The sequence below is a fragment of the Plectrocnemia conspersa genome, unplaced genomic scaffold (genome assembly GCF_051122295.1).
Source record: "Plectrocnemia conspersa isolate PC_06_02 unplaced genomic scaffold, ASM5112229v1 ptg000009l, whole genome shotgun sequence".
In the NCBI taxonomy this organism is placed as follows: domain Eukaryota; kingdom Metazoa; phylum Arthropoda; class Insecta; order Trichoptera; family Polycentropodidae; genus Plectrocnemia; species Plectrocnemia conspersa.
Genome location: NW_028277173.1, coordinates 6,311,030 through 6,338,092, shown reverse-complemented (window position 1 = coordinate 6,338,092; position 27,063 = coordinate 6,311,030). Strand labels below are relative to the sequence as shown.

The following is a 27,063-nucleotide window of genomic DNA, read 5'->3' as shown; positions in this document are numbered from 1 at the left end:
CTCTGCAATTTATCCACCATGAATAAAAACTACCGAGATGGCCTTTTTATTTTTAGTGTCCTTTTTTGATATTTTAAAAATTTTGTCACCTTAGCAAAAATAGCCAAATTCTACAATATCTTTGAAAAACATATTACACAACTTTAATGGGTTGTATAGTGTATGGTATTTGCTTTATGAGAAAATAACATTTTTCCGAACATATATAAGGTTCAGCAATTAAAGGGTTAAGTATTGCAATTCTTAATTCATTAATAAATGCTATTTTTTATATTATTATGCAATCTAAACATAAAAAATATATATTTAGCATTACATTTATTAATAACAATACCATTTTGTAACTTTATCTAAAATAAAAGTATTAACAATACAAATAATTCGTTTCAGATTCTACGACGGTCCGCTGCCTCAGACGAACGGATCACACCATCCCATAGACTCCGGAGACTACCAACCGCAACCAAAGAGGCCTCATCCATCAGGCTTGCTCGTGAACCCTTCTCCCCTATTATTTCCCCTTCAGACTCACTCGCATCTATTCGAATACCCGCATCCTTACCACATAGGGTTTCATGGAGGCGCTCAAGCTGATGGAATGTCGTCCAATTTTGATCTCAGAAGAGATTCAGGCACCAGGGATAGCCTCGGAGGAAACATGGGCAGCTTGGACCAGCGAGGACAGACAGCCAACATGAGCCTAAATTCCATGGCCACGGCTAAGAACGACGAAGAATGGAAGAACATCAATACAATGCTCAATTGCATACTGTCCATGGTCGAGAAGACTAAGCGAGCTCTTGCTATTCTCCAGCAAAGAGGTATGATTGATTTCAAACTTATATTATTTTTTTCAAACTTACTTTATAACGTAAAGAACCTCAGATTTACTCGATCATTTAGCCAGAATCTTAAATATTTATTTTTACAGGAAATACTGCAGAAGGATATTCTCCAGAAGGCGTCGAAATGAAAAGAACTGCAAGTGAAATTATGGCGAGTACCGTAAGGCAAACTGAAGAACGTGTTTCAGAGTTGAGGAGGAGAGCTGAAGATTCTGTAAATCAGGTTAATATATTATTAAACTCTAACGAATGAATAAATCACATCGCTCGGCCTCTAACTGCAAATTCAATGTGGTTCTTCATATTTCTCTAGAATTCAGATAGTAGTAAATTTATTACTTATCCAAATAATTATTACTAATAAGAACCAAAGATAATTTTAATCATCTTTGCAATTTAATTAATAAAAGTATATTTCATGTCTCAATTCTTGCATTATAGGTCAAAAGACAAGCAGTTGCCGAACTTCAAAGAGCGGCAGCCGCTGAGAGAGCTCGTCTTGAACGCCTGTTGAGATTACCGACGTCTAGAAGAGCAGCTAGTCAATCGCCACCTCCGCCAGATCATCATAATGTAACTATTGCATTATTAATTAACTATAGTGTTATTGAGATAATAATATATTACATATCTCTCGATAGTCCTGTTGGAACTGTGGACGAAAAGCTCAAGAGACTTGCAGTGGTTGCAACGTAGCACGATACTGCGGTGCATTCTGTCAACACAAAGATTGGGAGAATCATCATCAAGTAATAATATATTATAGATGAAAAGTTATACATATTATTAATATGTATTGATACAAATTATCTGTTTTAGGTTTGCTGCGGACGCGATCAGAAGCCTCCGTCTTCAGCTTTATTAGCTGTAACCTCACCGCCGACTCAGCAGCCTAAATCTGCACAAACGACAAGATCTGCAACACCAGTATCCAGCTCTACAACCAACGAGCGTCTCAATACTAACAACGATAGATTAACACTGAGCACGGACAACAGATTGTCTCTATCGTCGTTGAACAACGCCGAAAGATTACTGACGTCCACTAATCAAGATCGCTTAAATCTGACCGTCTCCGGAGTTCAAAGCTCAGACAGGTTGAATCTATCCGTAACTGGAGTGCCGAATGCGGAAAGATTGACTTTTGCGAATCTGAGCAGCGGTCAAGGCTTAGTCGGAGGCGTCGGTGGCAAGAAATGACGCCTTTCGAAACAGGAAGTCGATCTGCTGTCGACCAATAAAGTGCACAATACAAGACCCCATAAGAAATCCAGGCGTTGAAGCCTTCGAATGGAACAATTTCTTAAAAAACGAGTACAATTGTAAAGTATAGATGCGTATAAACGAGAAAATAGTAACGATAGAAACAATTTGTAAATACTATAATTATGTATCTAAACAGTTGCTGCATGCAATGATCTCTTTTTGTGATTTTAGCGGTAAGTTTTAATTTTAAATTATGAAAAAAATAAATGTAAGTCTTTCACATGCTAGTCTATTTGTATTAGCATCATCATGTTTTAGTCAATAATCTAATTTATTAATTTAGATCTATAGAACATCATTGTATTAAAAGTTCCTTATGTGTTCATTCGTTTGACATAATTATTACAAGTGTTAACAAACCATAGTTTGACCGATTTATCTTTGAAGAGTAACCAAAGTTTACCGACTGAATATAAATGAGATTTGTGAGCCATTTTAAGTTTTAAAGAAAATTATTTAAAAAATATTTTTTTCTTCAAAATGCCTACAAATCTTTTTGATTTTAGCAATTCAATAATGAAATCACATTTTTGCATCTGATAATGTGCCAAATGATTTTCTATTTATATCATGTTTGACATCTTTACAAATATAAATAATTAAATAATATATAAGTATATGGTTTAAGGTCAATAAGGTTATGTTTAAAAATCATAATATATTTACTATTTATTGCACGATAGATATATTTTTATATTGTCGTGTTAGTTTTATCCCCACATAATTAAAATTGAAGTGGGGCTCAAACTTTGACGATGATGTAATATATACTGTATTGAAACAATTGTTATTTTTTATCGTAGATTGTTCATGTTTTTATATAATTTTATTTTAAACTTTTATCTGACCTGAGATTTTAGTCAGTTTAACATTTCTATTATAAATTGCGGGTACTGTGTTAACTATACAAATAGATCGAATACCAAAGATTGTTAGACACCCTTTCGATCAGTTAGTGTTATAAAATTTAGCCGATAACTCGATAATAAAATTAAAAAATGTTGTATATAGGTTAACGATGCAATAAAACTATTTGTCACTATTTACATTTCATTTATTTTTCAGCAATTATATCCTTGAATACTTCTTTAACTTTGGATTCTTTATCCATAGCTGTCTTCCAACTTTGAAATGATTTTTTATACAGATCGACTTTCAGATTGTTCGAAATCAATTGACCGAACATAGTAGAGTTGAGCAATTGGCTCTTGTTCGATAATTCTTCCATAATTAACTTCTTCATCTCGATGCTTGATACTCCAAATATTTTTTCCAACGCTCTCGAGCCGTATTTAGAGATGGCTAACTCTTGATACGTTCCCTAAGTAAAAATATTAAGATACATTAGATTTTTAAACATTAATGTTAAATCCTTAAATAATAATAATACCTTCAATCTTCTTGTGAGATATTCTCTTGATTTAACGCCAACAAATTGACCTTCAAATAGACTATCAGCGATGTGACATCCTTTAGCGTCGCAGAATAAGTTTAATATTCCTCTTTGACTCATAGCTAATAAACTATCGATAACTTTCTTCGGTCTTTGGAATGAAAGCATCGTTTGCAAAACAACTGAGCCATGAATGTTGATGAAGTATGGCTCTTCCACTTTACTCATGTCTATTCTGTTTAACGGCAGCAAGCGAGCACAGAGTAGGATGAAATATTTATGGTTTTCGGCCGCTGTGCATTCTAGAGCATTTTCCATCGCCTAAAATAAAATAATTTTATAAAAATAAAATAAAACCAACACACACACTAGCTTTGCTACTCAAAACCATCTCTGTACCACTCAGTACGTCAGTACTATAAGATTCAGATTGAAAAGAATGCTACAACACTCAGATACGTAAGTATAGGTTCGGTTAAAACAAACCTGTATGAATTTAACTTGTTTGCTTTGAAGTCTTAAGCATGCTTTTGCTACTGCTGCGATCACTCCAGTGTTGCCACATACCAATATCTTATCAAATTTGTCGCTAATTTCATCAAACATAGGTTCAAACTGTAAACATAATTAATTTTAATTACATTAAAAGTATTGATATATAAACCAAAATAAAGTACCTCTTCTTTAACCATACAATTGTCAAACAATCGTTGAACTGTAAAATTCAATCCGGGCATAGAAGCTAATATCACCAATCTATTGATGAAGCATTTTGCATAAATTTGGGTATAAATCTTCGATCTAGCAACTTTCAAAACAGCTTCTAAAAGTCTAACGGCCGGCTCCGAATCAAAGACTGGAGGTAAGTTCGATAACTTCGTATTCTGATTGTTTTCTTCGAGGTTTTCTGCATCTTTAGAGTCCTTCTTTTCATCTTCAGTTATTACGTTCATGCAAGCATCCGGAGCGAAACTTGCATCTAACAATTTTTTACACATTGCCTTAGATAATTTCTTATTAGTGTTTCCTAGAGCGTAAACGAGCACTTGCAGCAATCCTGAAGTCGAAGTATCGTAAGGCATGTCGGGAAATTGCGGCCACATCATTAATCTATTCGCAATTTCTTCAACTATCTCTTTAAATTCTTCAGGAACGTCTTTATATTCTAATTCATTTAAATGCTTCGGTTTATGCTTCACCTCGCTCGAGTCTTCTTCCTTTTTGAATAGATTCTGCTTCGGCTTTTCACATGGCGCCACTACGACTCCACCCAACGATTTGATATCAGTTCTTAAAATATTATTAGCAGAGACATCCCATACGAAATCTTCTAAATTGTTCAAAAGATATTTAGACACTTTGATTGCAAAAGCGTAACAATTAGCAATATGCTCTTTTGAATAAACAATCTCGGAACTTTCTTTCTTTCTCTTCTTAGAAGATGGTTCACCGTCGTCTTTTTCTAACAACTTTATACTTCCTCTATTGCAACAAACAGTTATCAATTGTTGCAGAACAAAACTGGCATATTTATCGGTACAAATTGTACGTAACTCTTCAGAAAATACGTTAATAAAGCGTTCCAAGTCTTCCGGGTTAGAAAATGGCAAAAGTTCTTCGATAATCCTACAGCCCAATTGATTCGATGAAAGTGTTATTTCTTCATTCACCGTCCTTTCTAATACGTTATTAACAAAGCTACCTGTAATGCAAAATTACATTAGCAAAGAAATTATCTATTTAAAATACATATATATCATTGATTTAAAACCTTTTAATAATGAGTTAATTTATAGTTAATTTTTTAGTATACATTTTACGTATTTTTCCATAATTATTTATTTATTATTAGTAAACTATAGAAAATAATAAGTGATTCTCAACGTTTTTAGCTTTAATTTATTTTACTTTTCTTAGTATGTATTTTAAAAAAAAATATTTTAACACTTTTTTATTATTAAATTTCGTTAATTTATTTTTGTGGATTTTTTTATAACAATTCAGAGGCTCTCAACATTTTTTTATAAAATATTTTTTATTATGTTTATTAATTTCTTACTCTTCGATTTATTAGTATTATTTTTTTATAAAATTTTTTTTATAAAAATCTTTTACGTTAAATCAAATTTTAGAAAATATTATATAAATATGTTTTATATTTATTATATCTCAAGTTATACATGAAAATATATCACCATCTGGGGTACTTCAAAACAGTGAAAGATCAACTACCGTACATGAACAGCGATACCGCCAAAAGGTTAAAAGTAAATCTTTGAATTATAATTGCAGATAGTGAATTTTATCATTGAAAATCATATTTATGAGTTTATCTTGTAAGATATGTTATAAATAACTAATTATGTACACGAGTTTTACTAAAAATAAAATTCAAAAATATGTAAATAAAAAATCTTACATTTTTCTTCGCTCGAAGAAAATCCATTTTTCATAACTTCTAATATTCCAACCAAGTAATGATACATATCTTCGGGTATGTTAGCTCCACGGCCCCACCATTCTTTTTTGCCATACTTTTTAGCAGTCGCAATGAGCGATTTCTTCTTCTTCCACTTCCTCTTTGGTCCCGCACTACTTTCTCCTCCTCCTTCCATGTTCAATTGTTTATTTCGCTTAACAAAGCAGTTGAATAAAGTGTATATCTAGCAAATAACACTTGATTGAAACAATGTTTACATCGACACACGTGCGAAACGTCAAACCTCACTTCTACTGGTTGGTCATAACACGTAGTCGAGCAAGCATTAAAATTAAATATTTAAGAAAAGCATTTTTATTTTTTTAAACCGAATTAACGCATTTGTGAAATAAACAAATGTTTATTTATACCTGCATAATTATCAATCATTAATTTAATAATTATATAATACAAAAATCTTTTGATTACAAACTACAATTGTCATGATTACTATAATATTTAACTCCTGGAACTAATGTATGTTATTTTTTATAATAAAATTAAGTTTTATATAAAAAAAAATATTCCTTAAACTAATAAAGGCGACAAGAGCAAATATTACCATTTGAAAATTTAATTTAGTCTAATAAATTGTAATACTAATTTATAATTCGTAAGGAAATGGATGGAGACCTATTTATATATGTATTTATTTTATTATGGCCAAAGCTTGCCGGCACTCTGGTAACACTGAAGTGACGGTATCACAATCCTTTTCGTTGACTTCGATGGAGAGACAGTACTAGTTCACTTGCATATTTTAACATGTAAACCAAACTATATCTCAATAAAATACTACTGCAGCAGCTCAATCTATATCTAATTCCAACCCGTCCGCCAAAAATGTGTAGTGTTGTATCGATTTTAATATATAATACGAAATGGAAACTTGACATCTAAAATGTTTTATGTATAATACAAATCTGTAAATGCATGCTGTTGACGCCCGTTTCGCCGTTTGTACACGTTCGCGAACGCCGTCATACGGCGTTCGGGAAAGCACCCAATTTTGACGTTAGTCGGCTCCGATCGTCGTTACAAAGCGGTCGGACCACGCCGAGCTCAATAAAACTGTTACACCAGCACACGTGTTTTTGGATTGACCTAAGACCTAACCAGCACGCGTATCCCTACACGCAACATTTTGGTCCTTCTAGCCGGATACGTGAGACGACGCCTACACGTCGCGAAGGTCTAATCCGAAAACATCGTCTTAACCTCGAGGTCGTCCACCACGTGGACGAACTCACAGACGCGGAGCCGAGCAGCGCTACCCAGCCGTCAGGTTAGGACAGCACAGCGACGAGTCAGCGGGTCCAGGAGTTGGTCCCCGAAGTGACGCAGTGGAGCGTCGAGTCGCTCGTGGAAAGAGCTAGCGGGTCCAGGATCTGGTCCCCCGAAGCTCAGCGCCAGGACGTCTAGCCCCAGGAAGCTGCCGTCAAATCACCTGGAGCACCACCAGGACGCCGAGTCCCAGGAAGCAGTCGCATCCAGCAGGAGAGAAAGGTTAGTGTCGATCATCCTAACCTAACTTCCTCTCCATTAAACACACTTTAATTGATAGTCATCGGTCAACGACAACATGGAGTTGTTGACCAACAGTAGGGCGTGCCTCAAAAGTGAGCTAACGAGGTTTAGCAAACTACTAGCTGCTGATCCTGTCAATGAACAGAGGGTCAGAGATAAGTTCAGCAGCTTTGGTACACTGCTGGACAGATTCCTCGCTGTCCAGCAACAAATTAGGTTGCTGGATGCCGAAGGGTATGATGAGGAAGTCGAGGCCTTTGAAGATAGGTACTTTGAGGTCCTTAATTTGGCAAAAGTATACATAAAACGTCAACCTGAAGTGCGACAGGAGCAAATTAACCAAAAATTAACGCTGCCATCAATCAGCATTCCGAGTTTTGATGGCAGTCTTACAAAGTGGGTGGCCTTCCGCGACACTTATTGTCAGCTCGTCCATAATAACGACGAACTAAGTGACATCCATAAGTTTCATCACTTAAAAAATGCGCTTAAGGATAGCGCAGCCAGGGTGATAGAAGCGTTTCAACTGAGCGCCGAAAACTACAATTCGGCGTGGGAAAGAGTACTGGCTCGTTTCGACAGTGTTAGGCTGATTGTCAATGTGCACATAGTTGCTCTGTTAGACCTAAAACCAATTCAGGTAGCTTCCCAGCAATCGCTGTTAGAGCTGGTAGACACTGTTGAGGCGAACATCTTAGCCCTAAAAAATCTAGGCCAAAACACTTGGGATGCCATCGTGGTGAGTTTGGTAGTACGGCGTTTAGACGACTTGTCCAAACAAGCATGGGAGAGTCAACAAACTCATGTTGCCTTGCCCACCCTTAAACAGCTCATGGAATTCCTCACCCTAAGAGGTCAATCTCTAGGAGGTAGCACCTCCACATCTTCTCGGGCAGTAAGACCAGTGCCACCTATGAAAACTAACTTCCTCAATACCAAGGACAGATCACACGGCAATTTATGTCCGCACTGCAAAATGCCGCATACTCTAGCTTTCTGCAGACAATTCTCACAATTGTCGATCCCAAGACGACTGGAACTGGCGCGGAAAATTAACGTTTGCATCAACTGCTTACAGGCAGGTCACAACAAAGCCAAATGTTTCCATACTGGGCGATGTAGGATCTGCAATGCAAGGCACCATACTATGCTGCACGATCCGCATCAACGTGGAGACAACCATAATTATTCGCAGGCAAATTCTAAACCTGCAACAGAAAGCGGCGAGCAAGCTAGAATGACCTCACTATTTAATCAGTCAGCAGAGGTTATTTTGGCAACGGCAATCGTCTACATTTCGGACCGGCATGGAAAGGCAGTGCCGTGCCGTGCGTTGCTAGATACGGGCTCACAATCAAATTACGTGACAAATAGGCTAGCATCCAGGCTAAAATTAAAAAAAACGCGCACGAGTGCGACGATTTCTGGCCTCCAAGCCCAACAGTTGCAAGTCGACTACCAAGTCAAGGCACGTTTGTCGTCTTGCAATCAGGAATTTTGCGTTGCTGACCAATTTCTAATTTTAGATCGCATCGCTGATAAGCTACCACATGCCGATCAGTCCCCGAACGTCGCTTCGATTCCCACAAACATTACTCTCGCTGACCCTTTGTGGTACAAAAGTCGAGAAATCGACGTACTGCTAGGCGCAAACATAGTTTGGCAGTCCCTGCTGGCAGAGCGGCAGCAATTATGTAAAGAAAGCCCGGCAATTATTCAAAACACCATTTTCGGTTGGGTGTTGACCGGTACAGTTTCGTACCCGAAAGATATCCAACCGACCATTACTAATTGTCATCTTTCCCTGAACGCCATTCACAGTCAGATACAAAAGTTTTGGCAGGTTGAGGAAGTACAACCTAAGGCACATCTCTCAAACGAGGAAAGGGAGTGTGAAAGACTCTTTCAGGAGACCTTTGAAAGAGATCAGTCAGGTCAATTCACGGTGACATTGCCGTTAAAAGAATCTCCTGCATGTCTAGGCAGCTCAGTGGCAGCTGCTGAACGCCGTTTCCACACAATGGAACGACGACTCAAACAAGACAAGGATCTGTGTACTTCGTATGTCAATTTCCTTGAGGAATATATTCAGCTAGGACATATGTCCGAGTGTCTCCCACCTAGCAAAGATAACGTTAAGACTTATCATTACTTGCCGCATCATGCGGTGATAAAAGAGGCCAGTTCTACTACAAAGTGCAGAGTTGTTTTCGACGGCTCGGCAAAGTCCTCTTCGGGAATCTCACTTAACGATATTTTAATGATCGGACCAACCATCCAACCCACACTAGTGCAAATCTTGTTGAGTTTTCGCGGGTTTCGGTATGCAATAACTGCTGATGTTGAAAAAATGTACAGACAAATTAAAGTACGTCAGCCCTACACTGACCTGCAACGAATCGTTTGGAGAACTGATGCAACTAAACCGTTAAGACATTATGTTCTCAATACTGTCACTTATGGCACTTCGTCAGCTCCCTTTCTAGCGACTCGCTGTTTACGCCAGGTGGCACTAGATCTCGAATCAGCCGATCCTGAAATCGCTACAGTTATCAGTTCCCATTTTTATGTCGACGACCTTATAACCGGAGCTAATACATTAGCAGAAGCTAAGCGAATAATGCTCGGTGTCTCTACTGCTTTAACAGCAGCACATTTTCCATTGCAAAAGTGGAGATCCAACCACAAGGATCTCAGAAACAATTCAACTAGTTCCACTAGCCAACACTTCGACGTGAAAGATACGTCAAAAACGCTAGGCTTAGTTTGGAATAGTCAACTAGACATACTATCTTTTAAGGTAAATCTAGGTCAACCCACAGTAGCATATACGAAAAGGCAATTTCTGTCAACAATTTCGAGAGTCTATGATCCATTAGGATTAGTAGCGCCCGCTACAGTCATAAATAAACTTCAGATGCAGCAAATATGGCAGAGACAACTTGCTTGGGATGCAGAATTACCCTCTGACATCCAGCGAGCTTGGAAATCACAGGCGAAGGAGCTGACTACCTTGAACAGTCTTCAAATACAAAGACACGTAGTGACAAATCAGCACAGTTTCGAACTCCACGCATTTTGCGACGCCTCTGAACTTGCATATGGAGCTTGTCTATATGTTCTGTCCAAGGACGAGGTCGGTAATGCCCATTCTCATTTATTGTGTTCAAAGTCACGAGTCGCACCGTTGGCTAAAATTTCCATTCCTCGGCTTGAGCTCTGTGGAGCAGTATTACTAACCAAATTGGTAGATTCAGTCAAGTCACTCACAAATTTTAAATTAGCCACAGTTACATGTTGGTCCGATTCAGCAGTGGTTCTACACTGGCTCAACGGACAGCCGTCACGGTGGACAACCTTTGTAGCTAACCGGGTGGCAGAAATTCAGTCTGCTGCTTACTCTTGGAAACATGTCCTTTCAAAGGACAATCCTGCTGACCTGATCTCACGTGGTGTGCCTCCATCTCAATTACACTCCTGTCGGTTATGGTGGCACGGACCTGAATGGCTTTCGAAATCCAAATGTGAATGGCCGGTATCAACAATTGTGCTCCCAAAAGAGATCCCCGATGTAAAACATACATTTGTTTTTGCATCATTGGTTGGGGCTGACTGGGACATAATGAATCGCTTTTCAAAGTTTTTGCGATTGCAGCGTACGATCGCCTACGTCAAACGATTTATATATAACTGTAAACACTCAGTGAACCGTACTGTCGGACCACTGTTAGTTTCTGAGTTGGACGGAGCTACGAGAACACTAGTTGGCTTAGCTCAACTGCAGACATTTCCTACAGAAATAAGAGCTCTGCGTTTAAATAAACCTCTTCATGCAAAAAGCCGTCTGCTAAGCTTAAATCCATTTTTTGATGCAGGTGTGCTGAGGGTGGGAGGCCGACTTCAAAGGTCTAAATTACCTTCAGCCCAAATCCATCCAATGATTTTGCCTCCTAAGCATCACCTCACTACATTGATTGTGAGACATTTGCATGAAACACATTTACATCTGGGAGCTCAAGCACTCCTAACAGTGATGCGTCAACAATTTTGGCCACTGGCCGGACGACGTGTAGTTCGCAGCATTCTATCCAGGTGTCTAGTGTGTTTTCGCTGTTGTCCCCGACCATTAATACAGATAATGGGAAACTTACCGTCTTCTAGGGTTACTCCTTCAAGACCATTTACTAACACCGGCATAGACTATGCAGGCCCGGTTAATATCAAAACCGGAATGCATCGCAATGCTAAGGTAACCAAGGCATATATTTGTGTAATGGTGTGTCTTTCTACTAAAGCTGTACATTTAGAACTAGTCAGTAGTCTGACTACTGCCGACTTTATAAACGCACTTAAGAGATTCGTTTCTCGACGAGGAAAACCACACAACATTCTCTCAGACAATGGGACCACCTTTGTCGGTGCCGATAGACAGTTGCGTGAAATGACATCTTTCATCCAAAAGAAAACCAACTGTTCTGCAATAACAGACCACCTAGCCTCTCTAGGAGTACAGTGGCAGTTCATTCCTCCACGAGCTCCTCACATGGGTGGACTATGGGAAGCCGCCGTAAAGAGTGTAAAACACCACCTGCGTCGCACACTCGGCTCATCAATGTACACATTCGAAAACCTTTATACACTAATTACCCAAGTAGAGGCATGCCTTAACTCTCGCCCATTGACTCCAATGTCGAGTGATCCACAAGACCTGAATCCCTTAACCCCGGGCCACTTCCTGATCGGCACCCCCTTAACAGCTCTTCCTCAACAGGATACTTCCAGCTCTAGGGGGACAAATTTATACCATTTGATGCAGGACCTAGTGCAGGAGTGTTGGACAAGATGGTCTAACGAGTACTTGGCAGAGCTTCAAGGGAGAAGAACCTGGGTACGAGCGGTGGATTGCAAACCTGCCATCGGCGAAATGGTAGTTGTCAAGGAGGACAACCTACCACCATTGCAATGGGTGATCGGCCGCATTGAAGCAATTCACCCAGGGGCTGATGGACTAATTCGAGTAGTGACGATTAAAACAAAGAATGACACTATAAAAAGGCCAATAACTAAAGTGTGTGCTGTGCCAAATAAAGGCTAGTGCAGTGCAAGCAATTTTATATTTTGTGTTTTGTTTATTAATAATTTAAATGTGTATCATGTTTCCTATATGTATTAAATTTATAATTTAGCCATGTAGCAAACCAAATTTATAATTTAGCCATGTGGCAAACCAAGTTTATAATTTAACCAAGTAGCAAACCAAAATAATTAAAATTTAGCTAAGAATCAAACCTTTAACTATTTATAATATTTCATGTCCGTTTTAATTTACATTTAAATAATTGTCAAAAAATGAACGAAGGCTTCTTGTTTGTATTTGGTAATAATATAGTACAAACAAGCAAAATGTATATGATGTGCATGTGTTACTAACATTAAGCTTTACAACCTTATACAGTACTACTAACATTCCTCTTCTTTCTTCATGTTTATTGTAATTTTATTTATTGTCATGTTTATTGTAATTCTGTGTTAGTATTATTTCAAACATCGCGTCCTCACAGAGTTTGTAATGTGAGGACAAACACTTGTAAGGCCCGCTGATGTGCCCGTCATTATGAAACTAATGTTTCATGGTGGGGGGTATGTTGACGCCCGTTTCGCCGTTTGTACACGTTCGCGAACGCCGTCATACGGCGTTCGGGAAAGCACCCAATTTTGACGTTAGTCGGCTCCGATCGTCGTTACAAAGCGGTCGGACCACGCCGAGCTCAATAAAACTGTTACACCAGCACACGTGTTTTTGGATTGACCTAAGACCTAACCAGCACGCGTATCCCTACACGCAACATATGCAATAAATAAAATTTGCATGTCTTATGTGTTTTTACAAACACCAGCTTGCTACAATGTAAACAAACAGCTAAAACTAACAATATTTTGTTGAAGGTAATTCATCTTAGTGATAGCATTAAAACCTACTATAATTGGTACTATTGATTAAAATATAACTTAACTTTCCACTGTAACCTACTGGACTAGCATTTGTTATGTTACAGTGGAAAATTTACAACTAATGAGACCATAAGTAAGGCTCCTATAAAAACAGTAAATATCACACATTTTTCTTAAAACTATGGATATACCAGATGGTTTTATTTTCTATTTTCATTTTAAGTATAAGGTTGCTGTAAAATCCCTTGCCATTTAAATAGCGTTTTTTCACGGAAAGTGTGAATCAGTGTCTGACAAACTTTTTTACCTTACCACACACTGGACAAGAATTTATTTTGCAGCGCACTAAGTAAAAATCCAAATAAAATTAAATATACTTTATCAGCATAAAAATAATTAAATTCCTATTACAGTAATTTGAAATGGAAAGTAACGGGTGGCAATTAGACACAGATTGAACCGCTGCAATAGTATTTTTATATACGATTTGATGAACTTACATATTTAATAATATGATAAATGGACAGTGCGATGGTCGCCTTAAGAAGAGTGTTACCAGAGTGCTGCCAAATTTGACCATAATGAAATCTAAATACACATATACATATATAAATAGGCCCTTTACAAAATCATACAAAAAGGAACCGAGCTATCTTTTTTATGTAATATAAAACCATATTCGATGTATTTGCACTTTGATGAGGTGGACTTTTTACTGAAGTGTTCGTCTTGTTTGCTATGACGCTCTCATTTTTCTGAGGTTTCGTTACTATTCTTTATTGTTTGATTTTTTTATAAGATTATTTACGACGTGGTATTGTTTATATCGGAACACAGTTTGACAGACACTAGTGTAAATGCTCGTGAATATTGTTATAAAACTAGTTTTTTAATCACAAAAGGAACATTATCTGTTTAACTCTAGGTCAGTTTTGTTCTCATTTTAATAAATTTAAAATAAATAAACGAAAAAAAATAAATAAAATTTTATAACTACCGCACATAAAATAATATGTTTAGTATAGGATGAAGATGTAGTACACAACTCTAACGTGTCGTCTTAAAAACATCCATTAAAAATATTAAATGCACATAAAAATTACTCAATTAAACAATATGTAATACACCGATAAATAATAAATATTAACATCCTTGCTACTAATGCTCCTAAATCTTCTACATTATTTTGTTCAACACTACTCGTTTATCAATGGTCAGTATGCTTTACCTTATGGCCAAAAAATCAAACGGTTTGAATAACGTTAAATTTGCGTTGTCCGCCATTGCTTATTCGCTGTCAAAAGGTGCGGTTACCTAGCGGTCGTTGTGAATCGCATTCATCACGACAGACTGCATTTTCGTTTGGAATTACTTTTAGATAACGTTCTCAACGCGACGACACTATGGCTCAAAACGTGGATCCCCATTTGGCATCAGGTCCGGCAGGTCGTTCCCGTAAGCAACCCGAAGACAACCTCCGCCTCATGGACAATCACGCAGTCACCAAAAGGTCGATCACATAACAATAACATTTTTCCTATGGAAGACGTGGCTTTTATCTGTACATTCATAAACACTTGGTCGCCTCTTTTGCAACGTATTCTTTTATTTCAGGCTTCAAAAAGAACTGATGGAGCTGATGCGAGCGTCGGACAAAGGCATCTCGGCGTTCCCTGAAAGTGAAAACCTGTTCAAGTGGATCGGAACGATCAGTGGCGCGGACGATTCCGTGTACGCGGGTCAGACTTACAAACTATCGCTGGAATTTCCCAATTCTTACCCGTACTCGGCTCCAGTAGTTAAATTCTTAACCCCCTGTTTCCATCCCAACGTGGATTTGGGCGGCATGATATGTTTGGACATCTTAAAAGACAAGTGGACCGCTCTGTACGACGTCCGGACGATATTGCTGTCGATCCAGAGCCTCCTGGGCGAACCCAACGTCGACAGTCCCCTCAACGCCCAAGCGTCGGAACTGTGGTCCAATCAAATCGAATATAAGCGACATTTAGACGAATACTATTCAAAACACAAAGATTTATAGATTGTATTTTAAACGAATGCTGTACAATACGACGGAGAGACACAATCGAACCTATTGATTTTTGACTGCGGTGTTAAAAATGAACGAGGCTCGACCCCATATGGCATTTTATACTGAACTTTTAGATTTGTAAATTCGTATGTAATTTCTTTTGTAAAATGCTATTCTTGTATAAGTCGGGAACTTCTAAATATACACTTTTTTTTAATACTTTATTTGACTTTTCTGCAATATATTTTAATTTATTATTACGACTCGTTTTATTTTATATCATAACGAATCAAATTCCAATTATATGTAAAATTTATTATTGTTACATCTATTTTGCCATTGTTTTAACAACTCCATATATGAATAAATAAAAATATTTTATTACAACAACAAAAAACATCACAGATACGTATTTTATGATTTTTAAATAACAGGTTACATTTTTTTGTACCGTGACTCGTAAGGAATGATATGCTATAAAACTTTTTTATATAAATTATAAAACCACTGTTTCAATAAATAACCTAATTATAAATTGTATAAGCTAAAAGATTAAAATAATAGGTCGTCGCATTCGTTCAGTCTGCATACATATATCTATTGTATAGTGTGAGAAATGCTCCATTGACTAGGATATTGTATTAACAAAATTATTCTATCATCAATATTAACAGGTTACAATTTTTTTCATTTTACAGATATACGTAACTGATTATTTTTTTTGAAAACCCGACAAATTTTATAGTTCTCATACTAAATTCAAATTGGTTTTTATTAATAAGAAAGTATTAAATTTAATGGAAATCTTGTTGTAATTTAATATTGTGAAATTAATATTCTCAAAAACTCGTCAACGTGCTTAACGTTAACCCTGCGATTGCCAAACCTTTAGTTGGACTAACAAAGATGTCTAAATTTATTTAGAAGCATATTGCATATAATCTATTGACTTTTTAAATAGTTGTGATTAATTAACGGCATTTGAATCAGTCATAATTGAAGAAAGTACATTGAACTATTTTGGGAATCAAGACATCAGATCAGTGGTCAAAATTTTTTTTATTAAAAACCATATTTATGTCCTTGTAAAACTTTTTTTTCTTAACGAAGTGAAAAAATTATAATAAAAATATGTGTTTTAAAATAACTACAGATACTGCAGTAAATGGTGAATATAAATAAAATATAATAATTGAAGGTTCTAGAGATATTTTAGTAAAACAGAGAAATTATATATCAGAGAAAAATTTTAGCTTTTATAAAATAATGGCGTTTGTACGCAATCAGGATTAAATCAATTAGTTCTTGAAAAACACGGCTTCAATTAAAAATATTCGCAAGAAAATTTTATTGGATTTTGTGCAAATCTAAGGTCGACATTGAAGAAAAAATCAGATATATTTTTAATGGACTCTAATGTATTGGCTTCAGGGGCAAGTGACACTTTTTGGAATATATATATATATATTTTATTATATTAGATTTAAAAAGACACGGCAACCAAAAGATTTTGTTGATGGGAGATATATAGAACATAAGATTTCCTATTCAACAACTAAAAGTATTTTAAATGTTATTTTCGATGATTATAAAGAAGGGTTCAGTACAGTGGCGGCCAGTAAGAATATGTAGGGTGGGGCTACAGCAATAAAAGTTGAAAGATTGGTAAAAATATCTTAAATTAAACTAAAATATGTACTATATAATATATTATATTACACAAAAGTAATTTACTGAGTTGCATACATGAAAATTTAAAACAAACGTTTTTAATATTTCATCCTATGCTGGAAGGACTGCAGCCCCGCAGTCCATATGGACGAACCGCCACTGGTCAAGTATAATAAATAACATAAAATTATTTAGCAAATGATAAACAAGCATGACTTGCTAAAAGTATAATACGAAAATTGTTAGTAATCAATTTTTGTTTATATTAATGAACATGTTAATAAATAGTTTTGTAAGCATACTGATTATAAATGTTAACCTAATAGACTATAAAATATTTTCCTCTGTAGATAAATAGACAAAACCTAATGCGACAACCATGTCATTCATTATAAATAAACAAACCTATCTACTGCACTTTTAAGATTTAACAAGGACCAATAACATTAACAAAATTAATATTAAAGATCCTAGAACGAATATGCAGTGCATTTTTCTATTTTTCTTGTGGTACTTCTCTGCCTTCTGCAGCTGCTTGTAACCTTCGAAGACGCTCGTCTGCGTTTGTTCGATGTTATAGTCTATTCTGTCCAATACGGTGCCTTGATCGCGCACCATGTGTGACAAGTCTTTGAATACATCATTCAGCTCTACGATAGAATTCACAATCTTATTAACTTCCTGCTCTCTGTGTAGTGCCAGTTTAGTGTTGTCTTCTTCGTACAGCAGCAGTTGCTGTTGGTTCATCCTCGAACTAGTCGGCTTCTGAAACACTTCATCTATGTCTTCTTCTTCGAAGAAAGCGCTCGAATTTGTACTGTTCTTTGGTTGCATCGACGTCCCCGGCCTGAACGATATGTCCTGTGTTTTACTGATATTGTTAGGCAGGTTACTCGATTCGAGATCGTCAAAGTTAGGTAATTCGAAAAACGCATTAGATCGTTCTTCTCTGGACGTCAACGACTTTAGATAGTTGTTTTGAGAAGTCCGGAAATTTAAACTTAAATCTTGGAGAGTAGCTACCAACGACGATAGAACGTTATTCGCTAATCTTTGCTCCAATTGAGATCCTTAAAAATATAACAAAATAATATTAAACTACCTTTGGGTGCCACGTTATTTATCTAAGACTAGGTATATAAATACCTATATTACAATGCTCTTTAATCGATTGTACGATACGATGAGCTGTTGTGAAATGTCGCGATATTTCAGACGTCAAACGACTCGCTTGCTGTTCTTCGATACAACTATCGTCTAGCGTCGGCCTCTGTAGATGCCGAGCGTGCACTTGCTGCAATTCTGTTATTTTGGAACGTAATCTACAATCATAAAACGACATTATCATCAAGTCCGAATACAAAAATATATTTTCAATAATACCTAGATATTATATATTGTGTTTCTTCCAAAGAATCCGACCAAGCGGGAGGTAAGTGAGCGCCGCTGTGCGAATTGCTCCCTCTTCCATCGCCGTCCAGACCCGATTCCAAATCGACTCCTCTGAGTGAAACCGAAGCCGATTCATCTCTGAGCAAGCGTACGTGATCGGACATAGACTATGACATGCGATTGCAATATTTTTAGCATATTGTACAGTTTTATCTGATAAATATGGCAATTGTGTAATAGCCACCTGCTCGGCGAGAATGTGCCTGCTTTGGACGGCATTGTTTCGCATCAACAGGAACACGTCAGTCAGCGACCTACTGGTCATTTTGATAGGCCGCTTCTCACGTCAGTTTTGACATTTCACTTCTGTTTTTTTCATTGCTTTTATTTGGTTCTAACACGATGACCATTCAACTTTTGTAATCATATTTAATTTTAATGTATTATTTCTAATAATCACCTATTGCATATTTCAATTAATTTCTATATTAATTAAAATCATTGTTATTTATTACAATCAATGATACGACATATAAAAGTTCATAAAATATATTGCAACATATCATTTTGTTCCTATTGTAATATTTGATTTTTTTTGAGCAAGTGTATTTGGATCACTAAAAAATTATATTTTTAATACTTTTATGATATGTATTTTATTTATTTTATGTGACGATCTTGAATATGTTTTTATAACTTTTTATTATACTATTCAACAAAATAATTTAAAAAAAATACTTTGTTAAAATATAATTTTAATAATAAAATAGGTTAAAAAAGAATATTCTTTCATTTTGTTTTTTTGTTGTTAAAGTTTGTTGTCATTTCATTTTTAATATGTCCAAAACTGTATCATTTTACAACTATTGTACTATTACTGTTCTATGACTTTTTATATAATATAATTATCCAAATTTGTGTGATTTATTATTTTTGCTTGAAATTATATTTATTTAAAACACAAAAATACATAGGGGCGTAAACTTTTCTCTATACCACAGGAGACAAAATGTCTAGTCCCGGCCCTGTGCTAGATATTAAATATTATTTTTTTACAAATCCAATGGTTCGTTTAATTAAAACAATACAAAAACTCGTTATAGGTAGTTATAATATTTTTATATAAACAATAATAATAAAAATATAATTAAAAATATATAGTGGCAACATTGAATCAAATGTCATAACTGTCAGAGGTTATTTACATTTTCGAAAATGCCGGTATATCAAGAACCCGATCAAGAATCGCAACACTTTCCTACCAACAATATAATCGTGATACATCCAGGTTCATTGTACGTCCAAATGGGTAGAGCTTCCGATCTGAATCCCGTCAAATCTTTACACTGTATCGCGAGAAAGAGAAATCCGGGCGGATTATGCCATAAAGACCCGTTCATACCTCCGACGATAAACAAATCCAAAGAGATGATAGAAGACTTGGAAGAGTGCAGATTGCAAATATCGCACACGCTCCAATCGTGCGTGCAGAGTAATGGCTCAAGACGATATGCGACACCTCCCCAGCAAATAGCAGCATTCAATCGTAGATCCTTGCCTGAAAAATTGGGTAAAAGCGTTCCAGATTGGGCTCAGATTGAAGATGAATGTATAATTGGAGAAAGTGTATTAGAATTGAATCCGGAGAGTGAATATAATGTACACTTTCCTTATAAGAGAGGTGATTTCAATCTTCATAATGGCGTCGGAGGATCTCTTATGTCTGTACTTACAGATATTGAAGCCATATGGTCGAACGTTATTCAATATAAACTAGGTATACAATTATCCGAGTTGAGTAAATGTAGATGCGTACTTTTGATTCCAGATATTTATAATAGAAGTCATCTCAAGAATCTTGTCGGATTGTTATTGAACGGATTAGGTTTTGCTCATTGTTTTTTGATTCAAGAGAGCGTCGGTGCTACGTTCGGAGCCGGAGTCGGATATGCTTGCGTTTTAGATATAGGCGATCAAAAGACTGCAATTTCTTGTATAGAAGATGGAATGTCACATAAAAGTACTAGATTAAGAATGGATTACGGAGGCGGCGACGCTTCACAAGTATTATCTTGGATGCTGCATAAAAGTGCTTTTCCTTATAGCGACTGGAACGAAATGTATCCTCAAGACGCAATGTTAATGAGGAATTTATATCAAGAATATTGCCATATAAATTTAGATATATGCGGACCTCAAGAGAAAGTATTCATGACTCATAAACCGGGAAAAGAATTTGAGAAGATAACGTTGCAAGTAGGAGACGAGTGTATCATATCACCACTTTCGATGTTCTATACTGACTTATTGTCTTTGACCGGACCGAAGAATACTCACAATCAAATAACACAAAGTGGCGATCCTGAAGATCCATTCGACGCTGATTATTTAAGAGAGACTGGTCGTAAAAAGGATAACGCTGAAACCGGAGGTCCGACTGAAGCCGTTCAAGGCGTAGAAGGAAATATCGGAGAGAATCAAATTTCTACAAATCAAGACGAGGATATCGTAGTCGATACTTTGGAACAAGCTTCGGAAGGAGTTCTTCAAGCGCCCGGTCAAATTCTCGGATTAGATACGGCAATATTGCAAAGTATAGAGCGTTGTCCTAACGATGAATTGAAACGTAAGATGTACGGCTGTATTTTAATTATCGGAGGAGGCGTTAAAATGCAAGGCTTAGGGAACTGGCTCCAGAATAGATTGGCTCTTCAGATTCCTTATATTTATAGGACCGAACAGATGGATATCGTCGTTTCACCGAAGGATACAGATCCGTCGATGACGGCTTGGAAAGGAGCCGCTATCATGTCTTGTCTGGAGTCGGCAAACGAACTATGGGTCGGTCAGGCAGAATGGCAAAAATACGGCGTTAAAGTGTTAAGGGAAAGGTCGCCATTTATATGGTGATAATATATACACAAAAGTATTTCTATATTTATTTATTAAAAAAAATAAGTACCTACTACAATATTGTTAGAAAAAAGCTTATGTTATAAATAAATACAAAAATACATTTTCCTATAGTTCTATAAAAATAATATATATACATATATGTATAATGAATTGTAATTTGTTCATATTTTTAATACTGAATTTACATGAATTACAATTAATTGAATTGTTTCGATAGTTTTATATAAAATACATAGTATAAATTATTGATTGAATTATTGATGGTTCAAGTAATATTATTGTATAATTTTGGTAATGAGTATTAAAGTGATTTACATTTACCTTCTTTATACGAACTATACACATGAAGTTTTTTACACGTTAAACTGTTAATATAACAGAAAAATATATATTATATTTGAATACTACTTGAACCATTTTTATATTGGAAGCTTTTACGTTTAATCTGTATCACCTGTATTACTTGTTGCTTATAAAATCTGATACTAAATGCAAAATTATTGTTTTATATAAAATACCAAAAATAATATCTTGTATATGTTTGAATATATTTGAAGAAATATATTTTTTTCAATTATTTGTTCTTTATTTTACATATTATACAATATATCAGCAAACCACAAAATTAATTATTAATCATACTCATTCGGAGTAACATCGGCAAGTGTTTTATTAAACTTTGATAGAATGAGATAACAGCCTTGACTCATATTAAATTTTCCTATGAATTAATTTATTTGTTAAAACAAAAGCGAGTTGAATGAAACCCTTAAAAATGTGATAACAATCAACTATTATTATATAAATTAGCAGCAGTGTTACATATAATTGAAAGAGTACATAACAGATATGAATCAGGCGTACAACACAGCAGTAGCTTAAAATAGTCGCCACATACGCGACATTTTAGTAGTGAAAAGGAAACGAATAAAAGTTCAGTATGGTAATGCGTGTCTGTCACTCAAATGGTATAAAAAGTATGTAGGAAAATCGTCTAACTAATTAAGATCACTTCTGGAGATAAATCATATATCAACAATTCTACTTAGTGTCTGCAATTAAAAAAAAGACTTGAGTCTATCCCGAAAGTATTTTTTTAAATATATCATTTCAGTGAAACCATATCGGAATACATTTTTACCAGTGAAAATATAATTTATCTGGCAGGTGCTAGTAAAATTAACTTTATTATGTATATACGTGATATTTATCTACGTGAATGTTAATTTTTCAGTAGAGTTATATTTTCACTAGTAAAGTCCAAATATATTCACCAGTAAATACATATTTCTATTAGCAAAAATATAATTTAATTGATAGGCGCTAGTGAAATTATATGCTGCTTTAAAATGTCTGAAACTCAATTTGATAGTTGCGAAACCTCCATTTGCTGTTTAAACCCAAATCTAACCTACACAAATTAACCAAACCCAACTCGCCTAATGAAAGTTCTAAAACTAATTATAGTTTTATAACTTTCATTAGGTCAAGTGAGACATCGCATCTCACATATTGGTCCGTAGTTTATCTGCACTTTGATATTACTGTTTTAAAAATATCATTCTAGACTTATGAGAGTATTGGTCAAAGTATATTCAAACCGAATGTTGGTCAATAGGAGGTGCAAAAAACTATATCACTTCTCAGAAGTCAAAAATTCACGTCGAAAGCAATAAAATCGTGTCGGCGCCGTTGCAGTGGGAACTCTCGGTAACGAGCGTTCCCATTGCGATGGCGCTGACACGATTTTATTGCTTTTGATGTGGATTTTTGACTTCTGAGAAGGGATAAATGTTTTTTGCGCTCTCTTATTGGTCAAAATTCTGTTTAGATATGCTTCGTATGATTCTCAGTAAATCATAATATTGTTATTAAGAGTTAAGAGCGTTTCCACTGCTGTTTAAAACTGCTCAAAGAGGCAGTGAAAACAAAACAGAAACAAAATGTATTTCAAACTGTATATCTCATTTGGTACATGTTGAACATCTTTAAGATTTTCATTTGACTCACCCTCGTACAAATTTTTGTTTTATATATAATATACTACAAAATCTGAAATCATTAGTTTAAATTCATATGTATATTATATATAACAGAAAACCCAAAAACAACTTAAGCGAGTATACATTAATAAAAGATTTATCAAACATTATTATTATTTTTGAGCTATCCATTAAATTCGCTATTAAATTAAAGCAATAAACAGACCTTAACATTAAAAATGTATAATACATAATAAATATACAACTAATTTGTAGCTTTCAGTCTTTTCTTGTGAAAAAAATTTCATTAATTCGTTGACCAAACTTCAGTCATTCTAAATTACTGAGCACCGTGTAAAGTATTCAAAATATATCGTAAAACTAATGAGGTATCAGGCGGTGGTTACTCTAATTGCATCACAATTGACGTTATTTGTTTTAGCTCTACGCTTCGAGACAAAACCGATTCTCGGATGCAGGCATTTATAATACAAAATCATGAACATAATACCTAATATGTAAGGCACGATTGTGACTGCGATGATTGGGTTGTAAAACGAGGAGTTTTTTATGGCAGCACTTGTGCATAATATCCAGAGAGCGGTGCACGCCAAATCTTCCACAAAACAAATCAGATAATATATTGTGTATCTGTATCTCGTGTTTCCTTCTACGGGCATTATGTATGTGAAGATGTACACAAAACCCATGATAAGCGAGAAGGCCATTCCGTATAAGAAATCTTTGCAGAACGGAGACTTTTCGAAGAATTGCAACCAGATTATCATCATGAAGGCGTGGACGATGCACGCGAGGACGGACCACAACGGGAAAAGGTAAGCGACGACTGCAATTGACATGACTCGAGATACTAAAACAAAATTAAGTCATAAATATAAAAGAATAAGGGTAAAAGAACAGAGAAATAAATAAAAAATATTACTTGTAACAAGAAAATGCCACAAGAGCTGCAAAATACTTCCGGCCCAGGAAATATTGTCTTTGTCATCTTGCGCAAATCTGATTGCTCTCTGATAAGCGGCTAAGCCCCATCCTATGCTAATCACAGATGATATCACTGATAGTGTTTGATGAACTAAAAATATATATTTAAATTATTAATAAACATAAATAGTTAAAAACATATCGAATGGTACAAAAGTAACCTTTAAATTCTTCTCTTCCTTCGATCATCAAAGACAATTGCAAGACTTGTTGCGGAGCAGCCTCCAAGAAGCACTCGAAAGCTCTTAATAAAGCAGCATCGCTGTCTTCTCGTAACATCAAACGATACCATTTTCTTTGCGCTGCTGCGTCACCTTCTTTTGCAGCTTTACGAGATTTCCAGGCATATCTATAAAATAATAAATAATATCTATAAAACAATTAAAGATTTATTATTTCAATCAACAGTATTGATTACAATTGGATTTAGAGAACAGCTTCATAAAATTTTATGTTTGTCTAAAAACGATAATTTTTCAAAAGTTGTCAAAAAGTTACTTGTTATTTGTGACTTATGACCTTTGAAGAACAAATACGATCTATAGAAGAACAAAAAGCATTCGACGGACTGATAGACGGATCATCTCAGAGTTGAATTCAAGTCCGCACCGGAAGCTTGAGACAACCACCTATCCCCAAATTTGAAGCAGCTATATTTATGCAATTTGCACTATCGTGATGACTTAAAGACATCGAAAATTATTATAAAAAATAATACATCTCGCATACTTGTCTAAGAACGACGTATCAATTGATTTACATTTTTTATTATATTATTGTGTATAATTTAAACGTAAATCTTTTATTTATATTTATAAAAGTTAAAGTTTAACAATGAAATATTATTATTTTACCTCAACGCATCAATGTATCTCAAAATAGGCGCCATTTGAAATATAAGAACAAAAATTCTCAAGATCATTTGCTTGGTCATCTTCTTCGAGAGAGAGTCGTGTTTGTCATTATCTTGTGCATACCTGAAATAATAATAATAAAAATATTTTACGCAAAAATACAGCAACTGACTAATTTATGAACAATACAATTTAACACATTGGTATTAAATTATTGCTGATAGCAAAAGATTAAGTATCATTAAATCGATAAAAACCGATGAATATTATTGGGAAATATGTTAGTTTTGTTAATTAATATATACTATTATTGTTATTATTTTGTGTTAATTTGGTTAAAGGCGAAGAGTTCCATTCATATTTAATTTATATTTAATCTTTACCTAAACATCGAGCACATAGGTATCATTCTTATTGAAAACGGTGTAGTGCAACGATTCTCATCAATTCTGAAATTCAATTTCGAACGCACACAATATACAAGACGCTATCATCTACATTTTTTATTATTGGCTTTAATAGTAAACAGGAAAATTATAATAAATATATACAACAAACGATATGATAGCAGTATACTCACATTTTGATCGATATGCAAGTGTTGATAAAAGCTGGCAGGAGTAAAAATGCTAGTGTCCACCAGAAGGCTGTCATCTCGCCGTTGAGGTGATACCTCACTGCGATGTTGATGTCGACGGCCACGTCGAACAGATGGCCGGCTATCGAGTATACGAAACCAGCGATGTCACAGTTGGAGACGGTCATGTTCGCAGGGGGGCCGTCCACTTCCATTTCGTTGAAGCGCTCTTTCCTGACCAGCTGGTGGGCCGCTCCGGCGTACGGATCCTTCCCGCGTCCCCCCATATTCTTCTGAGCCGTTATGAATCCAAAAAAGACACTGTATCATATATACCCTCGCTCATTGTCAATATAAGCGCCAGCGAGTATCATCTGCCTAAAATTGTGCAAAAAAACTGTCAAATAAGGCGCGTGACGTTATCGACTAAAACACATCATTTGCTGGCCATATAAATATAATATTTGTATACAAAAATCCTAATTATTATAAAATTATTAGTGCTTAAGATTTAAAGAAAAAATAAAAAGCAGGGTTTTTAAAATATTTTTTTTTTTTTCAATAAACCGTACTACGATGACAATGTTTTCAATGAAACTACAAAAAATCTATTTTCTCATAAGTGCTATAATAAGATTAATAATAGATTACTCTTAACATGCAAACTTTCTATGCAGTCGTTAAGTGCTGCCAGAAATAAAATAACAGAGTGCAAAATTCTTGTACATTTATAGTTTGCTAGTGATTCGAAGAAAAGGCAAAGAGAGTGCCAATAGCATTATTGTTTAGTTCCACTTCAGATTCATTCCTTTTGATTAATGGAACTGTAACTTTGTGCGTGACCGTATAATAATTACAAAATATACGCACACTAGCAATACTTATTCGATGCGAGGCCGTTAGTATTTTTTTCTTGGAGTGTCTTGAAGCTAATAAGAAATGCTTTAAGAGTTTTTAAGTTATAGTAATTAAATAATTGATTGCTTTGAAAGTTTCCGTGACTACTGTTTAATTCTTAAGTGCTCCGAAATGCCGATTTCAATTATGTTTTGTTAAGACAAACTACTGTCGTTTGCAGATTTTTAAATGGCATTATTGCACTTTTACATATAATCGAATATTATTTTTAAATTTGTAAATTATCGAACAAATATAGAATATCATACAAT

At 35.3% G+C, this 27,063-nt stretch overlaps 7 protein-coding genes across 9 annotated transcripts in view; 4 read left to right on the top strand and 3 right to left on the bottom strand.

Moving 5' to 3' along the window:
* nvy (CBFA2/RUNX1 partner transcriptional co-repressor nervy) overlaps window positions 1-3,157 on the top strand; it is a 131,213-nt gene extending 128,056 nt beyond the window's left edge. Inside the window, exons 7-11 of the mRNA XM_088192223.1 lie at window positions 391-821; window positions 932-1,068; window positions 1,287-1,418; window positions 1,487-1,594; window positions 1,665-3,157. Of these exons, the coding sequence (XP_088048349.1) occupies window positions 391-821; window positions 932-1,068; window positions 1,287-1,418; window positions 1,487-1,594; window positions 1,665-2,045 (1,189 nt within the window). The 3' untranslated portion in view covers window positions 2,046-3,157. The remainder of the gene's footprint in view (window positions 1-390; window positions 822-931; window positions 1,069-1,286; window positions 1,419-1,486; window positions 1,595-1,664) is intronic.
* LOC148231730 (nucleolar protein 9) lies at window positions 3,144-6,239 on the bottom strand. Its single transcript, XM_088192222.1, has 5 exons — window positions 5,924-6,239; window positions 4,182-5,206; window positions 3,991-4,119; window positions 3,502-3,825; window positions 3,144-3,432 (listed from the first exon to the last, which is right to left on the bottom strand). The coding sequence occupies exons 1-5, from the start codon at window positions 6,117-6,119 to the stop codon at window positions 3,166-3,168; spliced, it is 1,941 nt and encodes a 646-aa protein (XP_088048348.1). The 5' UTR covers window positions 6,120-6,239; the 3' UTR covers window positions 3,144-3,165.
* Window positions 6,240-6,775: 536 nt separating this feature from the next.
* Window positions 6,776-13,301, top strand: LOC148231729 (uncharacterized). Its single transcript, XM_088191819.1, has 2 exons — window positions 6,776-11,602; window positions 11,672-13,301. The coding sequence occupies exons 1-2, from the start codon at window positions 7,566-7,568 to the stop codon at window positions 12,603-12,605; spliced, it is 4,971 nt and encodes a 1,656-aa protein (XP_088047945.1). The 5' UTR covers window positions 6,776-7,565; the 3' UTR covers window positions 12,606-13,301.
* A 1,361-nt stretch (window positions 13,302-14,662) lies between these two features.
* On the top strand, window positions 14,663-15,755 carry vih (ubiquitin conjugating enzyme vih). 2 transcript variants are annotated; one of them, XM_088191818.1, is made up of 3 exons: window positions 14,663-14,766; window positions 14,841-14,972; window positions 15,077-15,755. In XM_088191818.1, the coding sequence occupies exons 2-3, from the start codon at window positions 14,866-14,868 to the stop codon at window positions 15,504-15,506; spliced, it is 537 nt and encodes a 178-aa protein (XP_088047944.1). In that variant the 5' UTR covers window positions 14,663-14,766; window positions 14,841-14,865; the 3' UTR covers window positions 15,507-15,755. The 2 variants fall into 2 exon arrangements, with proteins under 2 accessions (XP_088047944.1, XP_088047943.1); XM_088191817.1 differs by having other exon boundaries at window positions 14,675-14,972.
* A 1,625-nt stretch (window positions 15,756-17,380) lies between these two features.
* Window positions 17,381-18,956, bottom strand: Syx16 (syntaxin 16). Its single transcript, XM_088191816.1, has 4 exons — window positions 18,805-18,956; window positions 18,552-18,727; window positions 18,315-18,490; window positions 17,381-18,238 (listed from the first exon to the last, which is right to left on the bottom strand). The coding sequence occupies exons 1-4, from the start codon at window positions 18,883-18,885 to the stop codon at window positions 17,589-17,591; spliced, it is 1,083 nt and encodes a 360-aa protein (XP_088047942.1). The 5' UTR covers window positions 18,886-18,956; the 3' UTR covers window positions 17,381-17,588.
* A 775-nt stretch (window positions 18,957-19,731) lies between these two features.
* Arp8 (Actin-related protein 8) lies at window positions 19,732-22,050 on the top strand. Its single transcript, XM_088192780.1, has one exon. It carries the CDS (start codon window positions 19,776-19,778, stop codon window positions 21,468-21,470), a length of 1,695 nt encoding a protein of 564 aa, XP_088048906.1. The 5' UTR covers window positions 19,732-19,775; the 3' UTR covers window positions 21,471-22,050.
* Window positions 22,051-23,541: 1,491 nt separating this feature from the next.
* LOC148231725 (XK-related protein 7-like) lies at window positions 23,542-26,336 on the bottom strand. 2 transcript variants are annotated; one of them, XM_088192781.1, is made up of 6 exons: window positions 25,898-26,336; window positions 25,701-25,766; window positions 25,318-25,440; window positions 24,625-24,812; window positions 24,402-24,554; window positions 23,542-24,329 (listed from the first exon to the last, which is right to left on the bottom strand). In XM_088192781.1, exons 1-6 carry the CDS (start codon window positions 26,179-26,181, stop codon window positions 23,851-23,853), a joined length of 1,293 nt encoding a protein of 430 aa, XP_088048907.1. In that variant the 5' UTR covers window positions 26,182-26,336; the 3' UTR covers window positions 23,542-23,850. The 2 variants fall into 2 exon arrangements, with proteins under 2 accessions (XP_088048907.1, XP_088048908.1); XM_088192782.1 differs by lacking the exon at window positions 25,701-25,766 and having other exon boundaries at window positions 25,898-26,335.
* Window positions 26,337-27,063: the final 727 nt, after the last annotated feature.